The 19,685-nt window shown below is 37.2% G+C and overlaps 1 protein-coding gene across 1 annotated transcript in view; it reads right to left on the reverse strand.

The window, feature by feature from the left end:
* The window catches only part of PTPN4 (protein tyrosine phosphatase non-receptor type 4), a gene marked incomplete at its 5' end in the record, with an annotated part of 146,522 nt that overhangs the window by 62,459 nt on the left and 64,378 nt on the right, over positions 1–19,685 (reverse strand). The window contains 3 exons of the mRNA XM_079710549.1: positions 584–756; positions 4,403–4,466; positions 15,179–15,267. Coding sequence (XP_079566675.1) covers positions 584–756; positions 4,403–4,466; positions 15,179–15,267 — 326 coding nt within the window. The remainder of the gene's footprint in view (positions 1–583; positions 757–4,402; positions 4,467–15,178; positions 15,268–19,685) is intronic.

The raw sequence follows: 19,685 nt of genomic DNA on the forward strand, positions 1-19,685 counted from the left end.
ACAGGGGAGCCAATCATGACATCAAGCCACTTAAGAATCTGCTGTGCCTTTGTTATGGCTACAATTTCCTTAATTCTAGTTAAGTGCTGATACTGAATTTTTGGGCTACTTTTACCACTTATTTGGAAGGAGGATGTGTTTTTAATGGTATATCCTGTACTATGCTTTATGCTGTTGTTGTTTTTTTTCTGATTACAAATGGGGCATTTATAAATGCTTGAGGTTTACAATACAAATCTTTTCTGGGCCACATCTAAATATTTTCTTCACGAGAAAGTCATCTTACAAATATTTAACAAAGACAATGGAAATTATAGCAGGAGTAGATTGTAACTAATTAAATACAGTTGATTTACTTTAGGAAATAATGACCTGGAATACAGGTAATGGAACAGGTTTCTCAAGTCTGGCTTTATGATGAGAACCTACAGAACTTTCTGCTGATTAGACAAAGGGGCCACACTCCGCGGAGACTTTGACTTAGTAGGCGTGCGTGAGTAACAGATTCTATGGTTCAGTAAACTTTTCTTTAAAGGGAGGAAAAAATCTAACACTGAAGTATCAAAGCATAAGCAATACTTACCAATACCGGAATTTTGAACCTAATGTAAAATAATGCGCAAAAAAATTCTTTTGAGGTGGAAGTGGTCTGTCCAAACGGAAGAATGTGTGATGTTCTACACATGCTTTCCACAAGTTTTTACATGCTCTGTAATTCACCATGTTAAATCCCAGTAATGTTTCTCTAGATTCATGCTGTAATAAATGACAAAATGCAGAGAATATCATGAGAATGTCAGGATCTAATGCTCCATTTAATTTATTTTTTACAGGTAAATACTCTACCCTTACAAACACTAACCCTTCCTGTGTCTTTTTTGCTTATCGTATAAAAAAGCAGTAAAAATTAATGGAAAGGTTTGCAAAATGTGGACCTCATTTGGTAATATTACAACTCATAGGAACTTTTATTTTAGAACACAGTTAGAAACAAATTTAAAACTTGATATATATCTATTTTCAAAACTTAGTAGCTATAATTATTTCAAAATACAATCCTGGCCCACAAATTAAACTTTAAGATACATCAACACACCTTTCAACAATATCTCTAAACTTATAAATCTGTCTAGATTGTAAATAAGTAAATAAAAACATTCAGCACTTCTGAACACTATTTTGAAATTCTTATTTTAAAATAAGTAGCAACAGGGACTTCCCTGGTACCACAGTGGTTAAGAATCAGCCTGCCAATGAAGGGGACATGGGTTTGAGCCCTGGTCCGGGAAGATCCCACATGCCGTGGAGCAACTAAACCCGTGCGCCACAACTACTGAACCTGCGCTCTAGAGCCTGAGAGCCACAACTACTGGGCCCGCATGCCACATCTACTGCAGCCCACGTGCCTAGAGCCTGTGCTCTGCCACAAGAGAGGCCACCGCAACGAGAAGCCCACGTACCACAGTGAAGAGAAGCCCCCGCTCACCGCAACTAGAGAAAGGCCACGTGCAGCAACAAAGACCCAACACAGCCAAAAATTAATTAATTAATTAATTAAAAAGTTAAAATAGGTAGCAACAGAAGCATTTCTTTAATTTTTCTTTAAAAATTTGGCACAAATTGCTAGTTAAATAAATAGTTTCACTGAACTATCTATAGCAAGGCATACATGTCATATGCTCTGATTTTCACACAGCGACTGCAACCAGGTCCAGAAATGGACCGTTAGCAGCACCTCCGAGCGTCCTTTGTCTTCCTGTCTACCAGATAACCTCTACACGCGTGCCCACCTTCTGCCTTTTATGCCCACAGGTTAATCATGCTTGTTTCTCAAGTTTACATACACGGACTCATACATGTATGTCTTTAGGTCTGGCTTCTTTTGTTCAATATTATGTTTCTATATTCCTCCATGTAATTGTGAAGCAGTAATTGACTCACTTCATTCTCCACACTATTCTCTCATGTGAACAGACCACAGTTTATTTACCTGTTTACTGTTGACAGACATTTAATGTTTCTAGTCTGGTGACGTGAAAATGTTGTTCCTGTGTGTATTCCTGTATTTTGTCCGATGCACGTAGGTGCGAATTTCTGCTGCTGGGCCATAGATGCCACGCGCTCACCTCTAGTCGGTGCCGCCCAGCAGTTCCCGAAAAGACCAGCCCGACAGGCACCCCCTTCTACCAGCAGCGCATGCTGCTCACACTCCCCGATCACTGGCTCCCCATCTTTTTGTTCCACTATTCTGGTGGTTGCGTGAAATTATCACATTTTGGTTATAATCTGTATTTCCCTGATGCTTAATTGAGGCTCAACAGCTTTTCATGTTACTGGCCATGGAGATGTTCTCAGTTCCGGAGTGTCTGTTGAAATCACTAGCATACTTCTGGATTGGGTTGGATACACAACCAAGGACACAGATGGTGTGTGTGTATGATACATATATTGTGTGCTATTTGACTTTCTTAATCATGTCTTTTGACGAACACAGTTCTTAATTTTAACACAGTTCTAGTTACTGATCTTCTCCTTTAATGTTAGTTTCCTTTCTATGTCCTATTAAAGCAATCTTTGCCTATCAAAAGGTCATGAAGATACCTTCCATGACTAAAATACAGTAAAATGCCTATGTATAAATATTAAACTGTGATGTTAGAAGATGATATGCTTAAAATATCACTTCTTGATCACCAGAGAATTCTTAATTATGTTTAACAGTTGCTTTGTATGCACTAACACTACCTCAGAGAATGGCTGTGAAGATTAAATGATATGAAAACGGCTGATACATTACCAGGCACACAGTAAGACCTTAAGAAATGTTAGATACTATATTATTATTATTACTAACAACAATAGCACTATAATGGGGAGCAAATTGGAAAAGTTGACTTAAACACTGCCTCCTACCAAGATAATTATCAAAGTAAAATGTCTGTTCTCTAGTTTCCAGATATGATTTATTATATTTTATTCCTCTAAACATTTATTGAAACATGTACAAGAATGTTCATTAACAGCATTAATCATAATAGCCACAACGTGGAAATGGCAAAGCTGTCCACTAACATAGTAAGAATGAATAACTAATGTATGGTATACACATTCAGTAGAATTCCACAGCAATGGAGCAAACTATCACTATGTGTAACAACATGGATGAATCTCACAGTGTTAAGGGAAAGAAGGCAGATAAAAATGAAAACATTCTGTATGATTTTATATTTTAAAATTCAAAACTAAGCAAACTAATCCATGATGATACAAATGAGAATAATATTTACCTCTTGGGAGAGTTAATGAGTGCTAGTGGGCATCACCTCCATTAGCAATAATACCAGCTTCCAGGGTGGTAGTAATGTTCTACATAATAACATTGTATATTATATACTTATCAAGCACTATACTTAATTTCTGTTGGTTTTATTTCAATAAAAACTCTCTTGAAATAAAACTTCTATGTTTTGTGAGTATAAATGATGAATCAATAGTCAGTAGATCAATATCCTCTATTAAATACATTTGATTCAAATATATTTTAAGGCTTTGAATACATTTTATTTTATTATTTATTTATTATGTATTTTTGATGTGGACCATTTTTTTTTAAGTCTTTATTGAACTTGTTATAATATTGCTTCTATTTTATGTTTTGGTTTTTTGGCCTCGAGGCATGTGGGATCTTAGCTCCCCGACCAGGGATCGACCCCACACCCCCTGCACTGGAAGGCGAAGTCTTAACCACTGGACTGCCAGGGAAGTCCCTGAATACATTTTATACACATAGACACATATAAACATCCTGAAATGTGCATTAATTTGTCAAGACTTCTAGTAATGTCAGTCAAAGGATAAGGTTAATTTAATTGGATGAAATAGATAAAATCATTTATAAGATGAAATTCTTTCCAACACTGTACTTTCTGTGATAACGTGTTGTATTTAATACACAAAAAGGACATCACCAGTCCAACAAAGGGAGGAAATGTACTACACGTTCATGAACTAGGAACAAAACTAAACGCTCAGAATCCCCCAAATGAAATGTACTCATATGTGAAAGGAAGTGCTGTAGATTTAGTTTAAAAAAAAAAGAAAAAGAAAAAGGACATATAAATGCTCAGTTACTGACCTCATGAATGGGCCCTGGGTACGACAATGAACATCACAATTGAGATCAGTTTCTAAGTTCAAGAGATAGCAGAACAGATATCTAGAATAACTTCTGATCAGAACCACAGAAACACTAGGGAAATACTTTGTCCTAAAATGTGAATTAATTAACTGAGTAGGCAGTTATTAACAGTATTAATAACACGTTTACTTGCACTGAAAGTTCTGTAATGAATGACGACTTATTTCTTAAAGGACTTAAGTTATGTTAATAAGATCAACTCACCAATTCTTTTCTCAGTTGAATAAAAAACTGTTTGCACTTAAAAGAAATTTTTACAATCTTCAACCTGGATAAAAAGAGAATGAATTGGAGTATTTAAAATATTGAACAAAGATAAAAATATTAATCAAAAAAATTTAAAAACAATCTTTTAACTGTATGTTTAGTAATGTCTAAATATTTAATTATATATACATATATAAAGTACATAAAGACTCTAAAGTTTTTGGTGCTTTGTGAAAAAATAATTAGAATTTATATGCGCAACTGAGCTTAGTTTTATCAGAACATTTGCTGTAAACTATACATTTCCCAAATTTGTATCTAAAGAAATACATAAAAACACATATCACAGGTGAAAATTTTAAGAATACCAATAATATAGTTATTTACTCTTTAAAACTGCAAGTAGTTTTCTGCACGTTAAGAGCTTGGAAATCACCACTCCATCCTGGCAACAAGTAAAAAGCTCAACAGATTGAAAAATCCACAACTCTTTTTAAATACACAAGGAAGGGAAGAGCACAGGGCAGACTGCTACCCCCAAGATTTGAGAGACCAACAGCTGAGTACAGGGAATCAGAGCTTCCCAGAGAAGATTCAGGAGCAGAAACTGCCAGAGGAAGCAGTGCCAGGGCAGGAAAACCTGAACTGTATTTTATGAGTTGTTGAAGGCTCAGCGTGGTCAACCCCGAGAGTTAAAAACCCCAAGAGGCCCCAGTCATAGGGCGGACCTCACGGTATTGTGAGACTTAGCTCTAGAAGCTCAAACAGATTGGGACGGTAAATACCAAAGACAAGTACCCTCAGATTTCCGACAGGGAAAGGGAAAGAAACCATGCTGAACTAGGCCAGAGCGCTCTGCTCTTAACAAGGCCTACCTTTAGGGGAATCTTGTTAACCAGAGCCTGACCTGGAGAAGGAAAATACCCAAGTCCAGCCCACTCTAGCCATCCTGTCCCACCCAAGGGGAGAGGGAAAAAAATGAGAAACACTGTGAAGCTCACAGTCTAGAGGCCTGGGCTCATTAAAACACCGAGAGCTAATCACAGGACTACAGAAAACCCCCCTCCATCGACACCTCACCACCACATTACTAAGAGCCTATTTACAGCGTTCCTGTTACCAGGGTATCCTATCTGCCCATCAGGAAAAGATTACATACCAAAAGGCAAAAAACACGATGTAAAGACAGAGTAAGCATCAGAACCAGATATGAGAGGAATGTGGGACTTATCAGACTGGGAGTTTAAAACAACTACGATTAACAGGCTAAGAGCTCCAAAGGATAAAGTAGAAAGCAAGAACAAAGAACAGATGGGCAACGTAAACACAGACATGAAAATCATAAAAAAGGACCCCAAAATACAAAATTAATATGCAGAAACCTGTTCCACTTCTATACACTAACAACGAACTATCAGAAAGAGAAATTAAGGAAATAATCCCATTGGCCATCACATTAAAAAGAATAAAATACTTGGGAATAAACCTACCTAAGGATGTAAAACCTGGAAAACTATATGACACTGATGAAAGAAACTGAAGAGGACACAAACAGATGCAAAGATACACTGTATTCTTGGATTGGAAGAATTAATATTGTTAAAATGACCATACTACCCAAGGCAATCTATATATTCAATGCAATCCCTATCAAAATACCAATGGCATTTTTCACAGAACTAGAACAAATAATTTCAAAATTTGCATGGAATAGATACATGTATATGTATAACTGAATCACTTTTCTGTACAGCTGAAACTATCACAACATTGTTAATCACCTATACTCCAAAATAAAATGAAAAGTTAAAAAAATATATATACAATGGAATATTACTCAGCCATAAAAAGAAACGAAACTGAGCTATTTGTAATGAGGTGGATAGACCTAGAGTCTGTCATACAGAGTGAAGTAAGTCAGAAAGAGAAAGACAAATACCGTAAGCTAACACATATATATGGAATTTTTAAAAAAATGTCATGGGGGCTTCCCTAGTGGCGCAGTGGTTGGGAGTCCGCCTGCCGATGCAGGGGACATGGGTTCGTGCCCCGGTCCGGGAAGATCCCACATGCCGCGGAGCGGCTGGGCCCGTGAGCCATGGCCGCTGAGCCTGTGCGTCCGAAGCCTGTGCTCCGCAACGGGAGAGGCCACAACAGTGAGAGGCCCGCGTACCGCAAAAAAAAAAAAAAAAAAAAAATGTCATGAAGAACCTAGGGGTAAAACAGGAATAAAGAAACAGACCTACTTGAGAATGGACTTGAGGATATGGGGAGGGGGAAGGGTAAGCTGTGACAAAGCGAAAGAGAGGCATAGACATATATACACTACCAAACGTAAGGTAGATAGATAGTGGGAAGCAGCCGCAGAGCACAGGGAGATCAGCTCAGTGCTTTGTGACCGCCTGGAGGGGTGGGATGGGGAGGGTGGGAGGGAGGGAGATGCATGAGGGAAGGGATGTGGGAACAGATGTATATGTATGACTGATTCATTTTGTTATAAAGCAGAAACTAATAAAAAAAATTTGTTTGGAAACACAAAAGACTGTGAAAAATCAAATAATCTTGAGAAATAACAGAGCTAGAGGAATCATGCTTCCTGACATCAAACTACAGTACAAAGCTACAGTAACCAAAACAGTCTGGTACTGGCATAGAAATAGACACATAAATCAGTGGAAGAGAATAGAGAGTCCAGAAATAAACCTATGCTCACATGGTCAATTAATCTATGACAAGAAGACAAGAATATACAATGGAGAAAAGACAGTCTCTTCAATAAATGGTGTTGGGAAAACTGGATGCTACATGCAGAAAAATGAAAACTGGACAACTTTCTCACACCATATACAAAATAAATTCAAAATGGATTAAAGACTTAAATGTAATACCTGAAATCATAAAACTCCAAGAAGAAAACACAGACAGTAACCTCTTTGACATTAGTCTTAGCAATATTTTTTGGATATGTCTCCTCAGGTAAGGGCAGCAAAAGCAAAAATAAACAATGGGACTACATCAAATTAAAAGATTCTGCACCATGAAGCAAACCAACAAAACAAAAAGGTAGCCTACCAAATGAGAGAAGATACTTGCAAATGATATATCCAATAAGGGGTTGATATCCAAGTATACAAAAAACTTTTTTATGCAACTCAGTATCAAAAAACAAATTTGATTAAAAAATGGGCAGAAAGGGCTTCCCTGGTGGCGCAGTGGTTGAGAGTCCGCCTGCCGATGCAGGGGACGCGGGTTCGTGCCCTGGTACGGGAAGATCCCACATGCCGTGGAGCGGCTAGGCCCGTGAGCCGTGGCCGCTAAGCCTGCGTGTCCGGAGCCTGTGCTCCACAACGGGAGAGGCCACAACAGTGAGAGGCCCGCGTACCGCAAAAAAAAAAAAAAAAAAAAATGGGCAGAAGACCTGAATAGACATTTTTACAAAGACATACGCATGGCCAACAGGGACATTAAAAGGTGTTCAACATCATTAATTATCAGAGAAATGCAAATCAAAACTACAATGAGTTACCACCTCACACCTGTCAGAATGGCTATTATCAAAAACACAAGAAACAACAACTGTTGACAAGGAATGTGGAGAAAAGGGAATCTTTGTGCACTGTTGGTGGGAATGTAAATATATGCAGCCACCGTGGAAGACAGTATGGAGGGTCCTTAAAAATCTAAAAATAGAACTACCATACGACCCAGCAGTTCCACCTCTGGGTATGTATCCAAAGAAAATGGAAACACTAAATCAAAAAGATTTATGCACCCCTGTGTTCATTGCAGCACTATTTATAACAGCCAAGATATGGAAACAACCTAAGTATCCATCAATAATGAATGGATAAAGAAGATGTGATGTGTATGTATATGTGTGTGTGTATGAATATTACTCAGCCATAAAAAAGAATAAAATCTTGCCAACTATGGCAACATGGATGGACCTGGAGGGTATTATGAAAGTGAAATAACTAGAAAGAGAAAAACAAATACCTTATGATTTCATTTATACGTGGAATCTAAAAAATAAAACAAAAAGAGACTCACAGATACAGAGAACAAATGCGTGGTTGCCAGAGGGGAGAAAAGGGTGCAGGTAAAGACAAAGATGTGAAATGGATTAAGAATACAAACTTCCAGCTATAAAATAAGTCATGGGGATGTCATGTATATAGAGGGAATATAGTCAATAATACTATAATAATTTTATATGGTGACGGATGATAACTGGACTTACTGTGTTGATTGTTTCATAAGGTATAGAAATATTTAATCACTATGCTGTACACCTGAAACGAATATAATGTTATATGAATTATAACTCAATAAAAAATTTATTGAGACTTGTTTTATGGCTCAACATATTTTCTCTCCTAGTAAACAAACCACGTACCCTTGAAAGGAATGTGTATTTTGCTGTTACTAGGCATAGTACTGAAACAGGAGGGAAGGGGAGCGGGGCACAACCTCTGAAAGAATGACAAAGCCATAGGACAGGACAGAAACTGGTAAGAACCAACTAGATCCAAGATGGCGGAAGAGTCGACTTCCAGTAGAACTTGAGCCTCATTCTATGCTCATTGTAACGCATTAGCTACATGACACTCCCACCAGCTCCATGACAGTTCTGAGGCCAACCATAAAAGGCCAAAAGTGGCCTTTTGGGTGGCCACTGGGTGGTGGCCCAATTCCTGGAAATCTCTGCCCCTTCCCCCGAAATAGCTGGAATAATTCCCACTCATTAGCCTATGAAATTAGGCAGCCCATAACAACTAACCACACCATACTTTGGGGCCTCATGCCTTCTGAGATGGCCCACCCTCTATCTGTGGAGTGTGTTTCTCTCTAAATAAATCCACTTCTTACCTATCACTTTGTCTCTCACTGAATTCCTTCTGTGATGAGACATCAAGAACCTGAGCTTCAGTAAGTCCTGAGACCACGTGTGTGATCTCAGTTAAAAGACAGTGGGTTCTGGCTGGGTTTGAGTCCCCGCCCATGGGTTCAAGTGCAACCTGAGTGGCACAGTTTCAGTATTGTATACCAATTAAGCCAAGAGATTTGATAGTGCTTGAATCTATTTCAACTGATTTTTTATTGTCTAGTTTTTGTATTGAGTTCTGAGAGGGATATGCTCAAATCTCCAACTACGATTGTAGAATTGTCTATTTTTCCTTATTTTTTGCTTCATGTATTTTGAAACTGTGTTATTATGCACATGTATACTTATAACTGTTGCTTGTCTTTTATCAGGTATATGGGTCACACTTTCCTTTATCTTTGTGTGTCTTGTAATATTTTGCTGGCAACCAGATGTTTTACATATTGCATCATAGTAAGGGTAAGTATTTGTTTCCCATCTTCCCAGTTTCCTGTTACTTGGTAGTTTACTTGCATGGACTCTATCTTCACCCTCAACCTCCAGTTTACGCTTCTGCTGTTGCTCTTCAGGAAAAGCACAGCTCTGGGTGTGCCCACAGGAATACTGAGATGACCAGGGGTACTAGTCGTCCCATTCTCTCAAAAACCACACCCAGCTGAGAACTCCTCTAATTGCCAACACACTGCTCTATTATTTTCAGCAGCGCCCTGGACCATGAATTCCTTCAGGAACGAATTCAATCAAATTGTGACTGTTCCAAAGGAACAGTCTCTAAGGCAGGCACTTGAGGCTATTTGCTCTACTACCCTGGTTTCTGTCTCTCCTGTTGTCTTTGGGTTTCCCAAGACAGTCCTTCTTTTTTTTTTTTTTTTTGCGGTACGCGGGCCTCTCACTGCTGTGGCCTCTCCCGCTGCGGAGCACAGGCTCCGGACGCGCAGGCCCAGCGGCCATGGCTCAAGGGCCCAGCCACTCCGCGGCATGTGGGATCTTCCCGGACAGGGGCACGAACCCACGTCCCCTGCATCAGCAGGCGGACTCTCAACCACTGCGCCACCAGGGAAGCCCGACAGTCCTTCTTAATTAGCCTGAGCTTTGCAGTGACTTAAGTTGTGACGCTTTGTTATTATACAGGAGCCCTGGTCATGTGTCAGTTAAGTATGGGGCTGGGGAGGAACCCGTCTTTAATCCTGTGATTAGGTCTCGGGTTTAGTGGTCTGGGCCCCTTGGCTGCACCCTTCAGTGCCCCTCAGCTCACCCCTCCCTACCTGAAACAGGAAGTACAGAGAGGGCTGGAAATGGGTACTTCCCTTCCCCCACCTTGGTTAGGCTCTGGTAAAACCCATGTTGGTTAAGTGTTGGTAAAATAGATCTCCTTGAGGGCAGATCTTTGTTAAGGAGAACAGAAAGCTCTGAGCATGTTTCAAAATGGTTACTTTCCTGCTCAACTCCCAGCCCTTGCCCTTCGAACGCAAGTGGAGTTTTCTCCAATCTTCGCCCTGAGATCCTGGTAGGGTGCCTGGTAGTAAAACTCATGAGAACGAGGGGTCCTTCCTACGTCAGTTAGTCCAAGCTAGTCTCTGCTCCGTCTCCAGCAATCTGTCAATCAACCTGTACGTACTCCTACCAAGGGTGGCTGCAGCGGTGGTTTCTAGTCCTGGTAAGTTGTCATGCCTTGTATTCACCTGTCTCTCCAGTTTTCAGAGCTGCAGTAAGTATGCCCTGTGTCCTCAATTCTCTGAGGGATCTAAAAAGAGTTGTTGATTTTGAGTTTTTTCAGTTTTTTTTTTTTTCTTGTGAGGACAGGGGTGACAACTTCCAAAGTCTTTACCTGCTGGACTGGGAACCAGAACTCTCTTCTTCCCTTTTCATTTTACTAATGATGTTTTTTGATGAGCATTAATTTTTTTTTTTTTTTTTTTTTTGCGGTATGTGGGCCTCTCATTGTTGTGGCCTCTCCCGTTGCGAAGCACAGGCTCCGGACGCGCAGGCTCAGCAGCCATGGCTCACGGGCCCAGCCGCTCCGCGGCATGTGGGATCTTCCCAGACCGGGGCACGAACCCGTGTCCCCTGCATCGGCAGGCGGACTCTCAACCACTGCGCCACCAGGGAAGCCCGATGAGCATTAATTTTAATGAAGTCTAATTATAGAATCCAAGTAACTCCCAATTCAGTATTCAACATTTTAAAAGTATGAACTTGAACTGGATAATTTAGGGATAACCATATGTGGAAAGAAATGAGGGAATGTATTACATGGAACATCACTTTTTCTACACATAGCTCTAATTTTGAGAGAAGAGGTAAGTGAGAAGCTAGTGTTTCAGAAACTGAAAGACCCAGGTTTATTTAAAGCTCTGCTTCATACTCATCATACTTGTTAACACTGGCCCAGTCAGCTTCTCTGGCATTTCTCACTCCTTATCCATAAAAACAATGCTAACAACACTCAAGCTGCAGAGTTATAAGGTACAGATAAAATGCATTAAAATCCATGAGTGATTTTTTTCCTACCTTATTAAGCTTATAAAACTATCAGCTCTAAAACTTCCACCTTTACTCAAAACTCATGATTCATGTAGAAATTTGGTAATTCCGAGCTGTAATCATATTCAGTTTTTAATCAAGTGATTCTTATGATTTCCTCAAGAAGACTTCCACAATACTTTGCTAAAATATCAATTTAAGGGCAATGGCAATTCTACGAACACTAATTTGAATAAAGATGATGAGGCTGAAATGGTCCCTTATTCACATGTAGTATTAATAAGAAGTATGTTGCTTTTGTGAAAATAGATCCATACTTTAAGAACTAAAAGTAAACCATGTATTTGATGATTTTCACAGAACTTAACGATTGATTTTCTTTGGAAATCAATTGATATTGGATCTTGAATCATGGCAATTTGTGGTGTATGCATAAATGTACTCCTAATGTTATGAGTAGTTAGGATCAGAAGAAATCCTTATGCTCCAGGATGATGTAGATCTAGTAGCTTTAACAACTTTAAATCCCATCTACTTAGTTTAATTCTGGAAAATAAAAATTTAAAGGAATACTATATAGTATTTTCCAATCAATATCTTAAATGCTCACATTCTTTTTATTAACCTAACTTGTGTGATAAAGACTTATAAACATGAGTTCTATTTCTCAACATGAAACTGCCTTCAAGAATATTTAATAATAAAATAATATACCAACTCCTCAGCATATGGAATATATAAGATCCTTCACAATCTGAATCTTATTTCTCTCCTAAGCAACGTTATCTTAAATTCTTGTGCCCTTGTTTCTGTCCTCAGTGAAGTCAACTGAAAAAAAAAAAAAATCAAACCAAATATCCCATCATCTCCTCAACTCGCCACGTCCTTTCTTACTATTAGGCTCCTGCAAATGTTTGGTACCTTTACCCTGAATTCCCTGACTGAACCCTGTATACACACATACCTCTTCCATACTTCCTCCGCACTGAAGAAATTTCTATTCATCCTTTAAAAACCATCTCAAATACCATAAGGCCATTACAATTTTCCCTAGTGAAATTATATCCTTGGTGTTTCCAAAGTTATTTGTCAAAAACTCTTCTAGAATCCTTATTGTATAATTTTGAAAATACAGAAAAATTTAGATTATCATTTTAAACATATCACCTGAAAAGAATTTATTTCTGATTTTGACATTTATAGAAAATGTAAAATTAATAAAAAGTATTTTTAACTGTCTTTAGTAAAATCAGAAAAGTATTAAAATTGAAGATGCGCATTTACCATTATGAAAGTCAACAACTGTAACTATCTTTTCTGAAGCATTTAAGTTACAAATTGTCTTATTATGTTTTGTAATTAATTTTTATGTGCCCACTTTTAGGCAAGGACTATGTCTTGAACTGTTTTGTATTCTCCTCTGAACGTAACACAATTTGAATTATATAGGAAGAACTTAAAAGATGTGAGATGAAACACTAAATGACCTTTGATTTTCTTTTATGAGCTTTATAGAGGTATAATTTATATATAAAATGAAATATCCCAATTTTAGGCAAACAAATCAATGAGTTTTGACAAATGTATTCAGCTGTGTAACTACCACCCACCCAAACCACCATGTAACAATTTCCAGGACCTGAAAATGTTCCAATGGCAACCAAGGGTCTGCTGTCTCTATACTGTGTGTTCTCAGGAATTTCATATAAATAGAAACAAAGAGTACATCGTCTTTCGTGTCAGGCTTCTTACACTTAGCATAATGTTTTGAGGGGAGGGTCACCCATATTGTTTAGTGTGTAAAACAGTTCATTTCTTTCACTGCTAAACAGTATTCCACTGCAAGTGTAATTTGCTTGTCCTTTCACCAACTGATGGACATCTGGAATTGTTTTGTGCTGTTATGAATAATACAGCTATGAACACAGTGTGCAAATCTTTATACGAACCTGTATTTTCATTTCTCTTGGGTAAATACCTAGGACTAGAATTGCCAGATTATATGGTAAATCTATGTTTAACCTTGAAGAAATACCGAACTGTTTTCCAAAGTTGGTCTACTAGTTTGCATTCCCACCAGCAATATATGAGATTTCTAGGTGCTTTGCTTCCTTGCCATTACTTGGTATTATCATTCTTTTTAATTGGAACTATTGTAGTGGGTGAACAGTAATAGTTCACTGCGGTTTTAATCTGCGTTTCACTAATGACTGAGCATCTTTTTGTGTACTTATTTGCCACCTGTGTATCTCCTTTGGTGGAAGTATCTATTCACATATTTTGCCTATTCTTTTTAATCAAGTTGTCTTATTACTGAGCTATAAGAGTCTCCTTTACATTTTTTTGATAAGTGCTTTATCAAATATGTATTTTATAAAAGACTGTTTTTTGCCTTTTCATTTTCTTTACAGTGTCTTCTGGAGAGCAAAAATATCTAATTTTGATGAACTTCATTTCATCAATTTTATATTTTGTATTTCATGTTTTCCTAGATAGTGACCTATTGGGGAAATTTATGTTTATTTTCTCAACGTAGTTGCGGCAATTTTCTAAAATAATAGCTTCTGTCAGTTATCATATTTCTATTAGTGTTATATATATAAGTGACTAATTACAAAAACCTATTAAATAATAATCAGAGATATTGAAAAATTTGGACCAATTCTTTTAGGAGATATAAAGAGAAACAGATTGATACAATATATTTCTTTTGTATTTGTTTCTTCCCCTAGAGAAAATCATTGTGTTTATTTTTAAAAACCCGAGTTACTTATATGATATTCACATAAGGGATATGTGATCAATATGATTTTTACAATTTTCAACTTATCCCCTTAAAGGGAAATGGCAGATGCTTCTTCTCCTTCTTCCTCACTTTGGGATACAGAAGTGATGGTGAGTGAGTCACTGGACAATGAGGACAAGGACAACATGCTAAGGACAGTAGAGCAATAACACAAAAGAAACATGAGTTTTAAACCCCATGGAGCCACCATACCTTCCTAGTACCAATTTAAACCACTGTAATAAGGGGCCTTTGTTGCAGCAACCATGCCCATGTTCCAACTAATAAACTAGCACCCACTGAATGCATTTAAGTGAAGTACTGTATTCAAAACAACTGGCACAGTGTGAGACGCAGAGTAAATATGACAATATTAGCTATTACACTACAGTACAGATTTAGAGATTGTCTAAGAGAAAAATTCACAAAGTAGTATTTTCTTTAAACTAAGACACTTCTGAAACAAATAATTCAATTATTTTGGTATCTTCTGGTAGATTCCAAGTAAGTGGGACAAAGTTGTATGACAACATTAAATAGCTCAACAACCACTTTCTTTAATATGAATTGTATTTGGTAATATAATGGTGAAAGCTAAAGTACTGATGGAAGTTCTTACCATGGAAAGGTATTCATTCGTACTCTGTTCTTATAAATCAGAATTCCTCCTGACATCACTCCAATCATAATTTCATTGTTACTTTGATCCTTCAAAAAACAACAACAAAAAAAAGAAAATGGCAAATCTAAAATAAACTGTTAAAGATATATTTAAAAAATATGATTAGTTTTTTTACACAGTGTGACATTTCATGAAAGGCAACAGTTAACTGAATATTTACAAATCCATATGGTAACTGTTACATCATAAAAATAAAGGACATACTTCAAATCAAACTCAAATGTTGCATTATTAAAATTTATTAATCTAAAGCAAAAATGATTTCAGGATTTCCCACAGTTTATAAATGGGACTGACTCTTTGATATAGAAAATCAAAGACCTTCTCATCTTATACAATGATAAGTTAGTACCCATCTTTCCATTTCTAAAACTATTACTATAAGGTCCAATTACTGTGTAAATATGGTGGTAGGATTGCAAAAGTGAACAAAACCAAGAGTTCAGAGTTTGGTGAAGGGCAACCTGTAATAAAATAATATTTCCAACATAATGAGAAGTTCTATAACAGACATAATACAACAAAAACATTATGGGAGTATAGAGTGGGGACAATTGCTGGAGAGCTTGGAAGGCTCCTGAGAAGGAAATTTGAATTGTGCTTTGATGGGTGAGTTCTCATGCTGACTGATCCAACGTGAACAGCTGACCTGCACTATTAAGAGACTGAGTGGAATTAAAACTTTTCTCAGCTGCTAATCAGTCTTGAAATAGCTCTGCTTCTTGACTTGAAACATACTACAGGCAAACAAATAGAGCAATAATGCTTTCATCCCTAGCATTTATGTGATCAGAAGATAGAACTAATTGATGAAAATATAATCAAGATTTTGTAATTGTCTCCCTAGGGAAAAACCTTTAAAATGTAGTTTCAATAATTTCTAATTAAATGAACTATTACTAAATTAGCCTGTTAGGTAAGCTAACATGTAGTAAGCGGCCAAACACAGCAGTGCATGTTAATTTGTCTGGCTGCTCCTTTTCTTTTGCAGTAACAGCACCACTGCACACTATTATCAGAGTCTGAAATCACTGTTTAAAGGACGTCAATCAGAAGTGTGAAGCAAGATGGCAGGCCCAGCCTCACAGACGGCGACTTAGTATACGCTCTGCTTATTCCTTCTGCTCCCAATCTCATAAAACATCAGAGACGATATATGAAAACAGAAAAAATCCCTAACACTTGAAAACAATCCATAACACTGAAAGGTATGTAATCAGTGGGCCAGACATTTTGAGGAGTCTGTGAAGACAAAGTGGATAAGATCAGATTTATGGAAAGAAAATAATTCCAGAAAACCACAGCCCAAGGGGAAGCCTCAAATTACCATCAGGATGATCAGGTAGGGAGCAGGAAAGATAATCAGCTCCTATCAACCCTACAATCTAGACTGAGCTACAGGACACAGAAGTGCGTGCAGCCTGTCTAAAAGTGTAGAGCAAGTGTGGATACTGGGGACAGGAATAGAGTGATCCCCAGAAAGGATGGAGAACCCAAAACTGAAAAAAGCAAACTATAGGTACATTCTACCTGGCAGTTCCTTCCTTCCCTCCTCCAGCACCTAAAACAGGCCGCAGTAAAGACAAACATCATGCATGACCAAGTGAACTAGGAATCACAAATACAAAAGAAGTACACAACCAAGGACCACCAAGCACTTGAGAAGAACCAATGCCATTAAAGAGATATAAAAAACTCAATAAATACGTAAAGCAGTCAGGCTGCTATGTTGGTAGAAAAACGTTAAAAAACACTGCAGGGATATCTAGGAATTCAAATTCTCAAATTATAGCTATCTATATAGCTATCAAATTCTCAAATTATAGTTATCTAGACTGAAGTGTCAGTTCCCAAGGTATTGCCAGAGTTGGGCAAGGGAACGCAAGAAAGTAAGTATTATGCCCTTTATGGATACAAACGCTATTAATTCCAGTGTACAGAAAAATGAACACTGACCACCTTATTTTATGCTTTTCTTATCACTTATTACTATCTAATATAACGCTATACATTGACTTGTTTAATCTGTTTATTTTTTCTCTTCTTCACTAGAACCTAAGTAGCAAAGTGCAGGGCCTTTGTTTTGCGCCCTTTCAGGTTCTTAGATGTAGAAAGGCCTACCCATTTGTGAAATGAATGGACCTCTAGTATCTGTAGGAAAATATCTCCGCTGTTTAGCTTGGCACTGAAACGACCACCCCATCCCATTTCATTTTCCCCTTTATAATTAGTAAAAACCTGCTTCCCATCAGGCCATTCCACGTGTTTTGTGTACTCATAAGTAATGTTTTAATTAATGCTGTTCTCATCTCTTCATGTCTCTCCAATGAATCAAATCAAACCTAACCAAAGTCTAGATCAAGTCCACCTTCTCTGTGAAAACTTCATTAGCCCAGTAGAATGTACTGAATTGTACCATGAATATGTAATCAGCAAAGTCCAGACTGTGTGACACTACAGGTGAAATGATGCAGTTCTTTAACGAGAAAATTCTAAGGAACGGTAAGGGAAGAAGGGATTAAAAGACATTTAAAGTTATTCAGTTAAAACAAACAAACAAAAAGCAAGACCAAATTACAGTATCCAGGAAGGCACACTGGGTGATAAAACCACAGAAGAACAATGTAGGAAGGGGCTATGATTGGGACAGTGTATAAAAAGCGTTTCTGGAATGGCTGGCTAAAGCCTACTGCTGACCTGCGTAGTATTTACAAAGATGTTCACTGAGATATACACACGGGGATATGTGATTTATTTTACAACGTGTTAAAAAACAGCAATGTAAGCAGGATGAGACTTAGGAGGACTATGAACAGATATTCTAATATTCTCTACCCAGGCCTCAACTGTCCATTCACGCAGCCCTGCAGTGCCCTCCCCTCCTTTCTGGTGGAGACCACAGTTCTGCTCTCCACTAAGTCGCTAGGACCACTTAACCATTCTAGTCTCTCTGCAGTCACATGGGAAGAATAGAATAATAACACAAAGCCACTAAAATTTTCCATTTAGTATCTTCAGACCACAGTTGAGCTCAGGTAACTGAAACCGCAGAAACAGAAACCATGGATAAGGGGGGACCACTGTATATTCTTCTAGATCTTTGTTTATATATACAAAATATAAATATGTAGTATTTATAACCACACAATTTCTTTAATCAACAAAAACTGGGAAATATTGTTGCATAATTTTTCTTTTGCACTTAGCATTTTGTAGATATCTTTTCATATCAATATATATACCTCTAACTCATCAGTTTTAACTGCTGCATATTATTCCAAAATATGAATTTATCACAATTTCTTAACCATTTCTGTTGATTCATTTAGAGATTTCTAAATTTTTAATATTACAAACAATGCTGTAATAAAAATCCTTGAACACATTATTTAAAACACCTCTATAAAAAGGGTGGAGTCTGAGAAATGGAAGTGGTCAAATATTATATTCATATCATATCATATCATTTGCACTCCAAAGGGGTTATACCAAGTTATACTTAAACATGTTCATCTCTGTTTTTCCTGTATTTCTACTTAAATGTTTTAAAAAAATTACTCTATTGTGGGAACTCTTTATAAAATATGAATACTAAAAAACTTTCTGTAATATATGTTGAAATTGTTTTCACTTTTACCTTTCAGCTTTATGATTTTCCCCTATATATATCATTAGTTTAAAATTATTATGTTTGTATATTTTTCATAGTTAGGTATAAAGTTAGCCATAACACACACTCATTAATAATTTAAAAAATATTTGTGTGCCCTATATAGGTCTAACAGTGTTATGTGCTCTCAAATTATTCAATGAAAGTGAATACAAGTAATCACCTACTGATACTTTCATAAAGATACAAAAGAATCAAAAAGGGGAAAGACAAAAAAAAAAGCTATGTCTAGACAGGTCCTAATGAGTAAAAGCACACAGCAGAATATGGAAAATCACTGTGTGATCTGAGTATTCTAGGGTGACATAGTACAGAAGAGATTCTTTTCTCTGTTTCAAGGGATTATATTTTTAAATTATTTGATTATTCGAACAAATATGTCCACAAGTTCTCAAATATATGTAGGTTAAAAACAAGATTTCGAAGAACCTTAAAACAGAAACAGATATCATATGATTAAATTAGTTAACTTCTCGGTGTCTCATTTTCCTCATCTGGAAAGCAAGGATGATAATACTTACTTCACAGGGCTGTTTTAAGGATTAAATGAGATTAATATACATAAGCCCTAAGAAGGTTGTCAGGCACATAATAAATGCTATAAAGGTGTTTCCTGTGATTATTACCTGTAACCTGTACAGTAAAATCTCTCAAAATTACTATTCTCACAGTCTTTCTTGAATACTCTCTAATCAGTCAGCCTCTGGCCATCACTATAGCTCCAAAAATGCTATTACAAAGTCAATACTGGTAATATTACAATAACTTCCACAT

This window comes from Hyperoodon ampullatus, assembly GCF_949752795.1.
Source record: "Hyperoodon ampullatus genome assembly, chromosome: 8".
Classification (NCBI taxonomy): Eukaryota; Metazoa; Chordata; class Mammalia; order Artiodactyla; family Ziphiidae; genus Hyperoodon; species Hyperoodon ampullatus.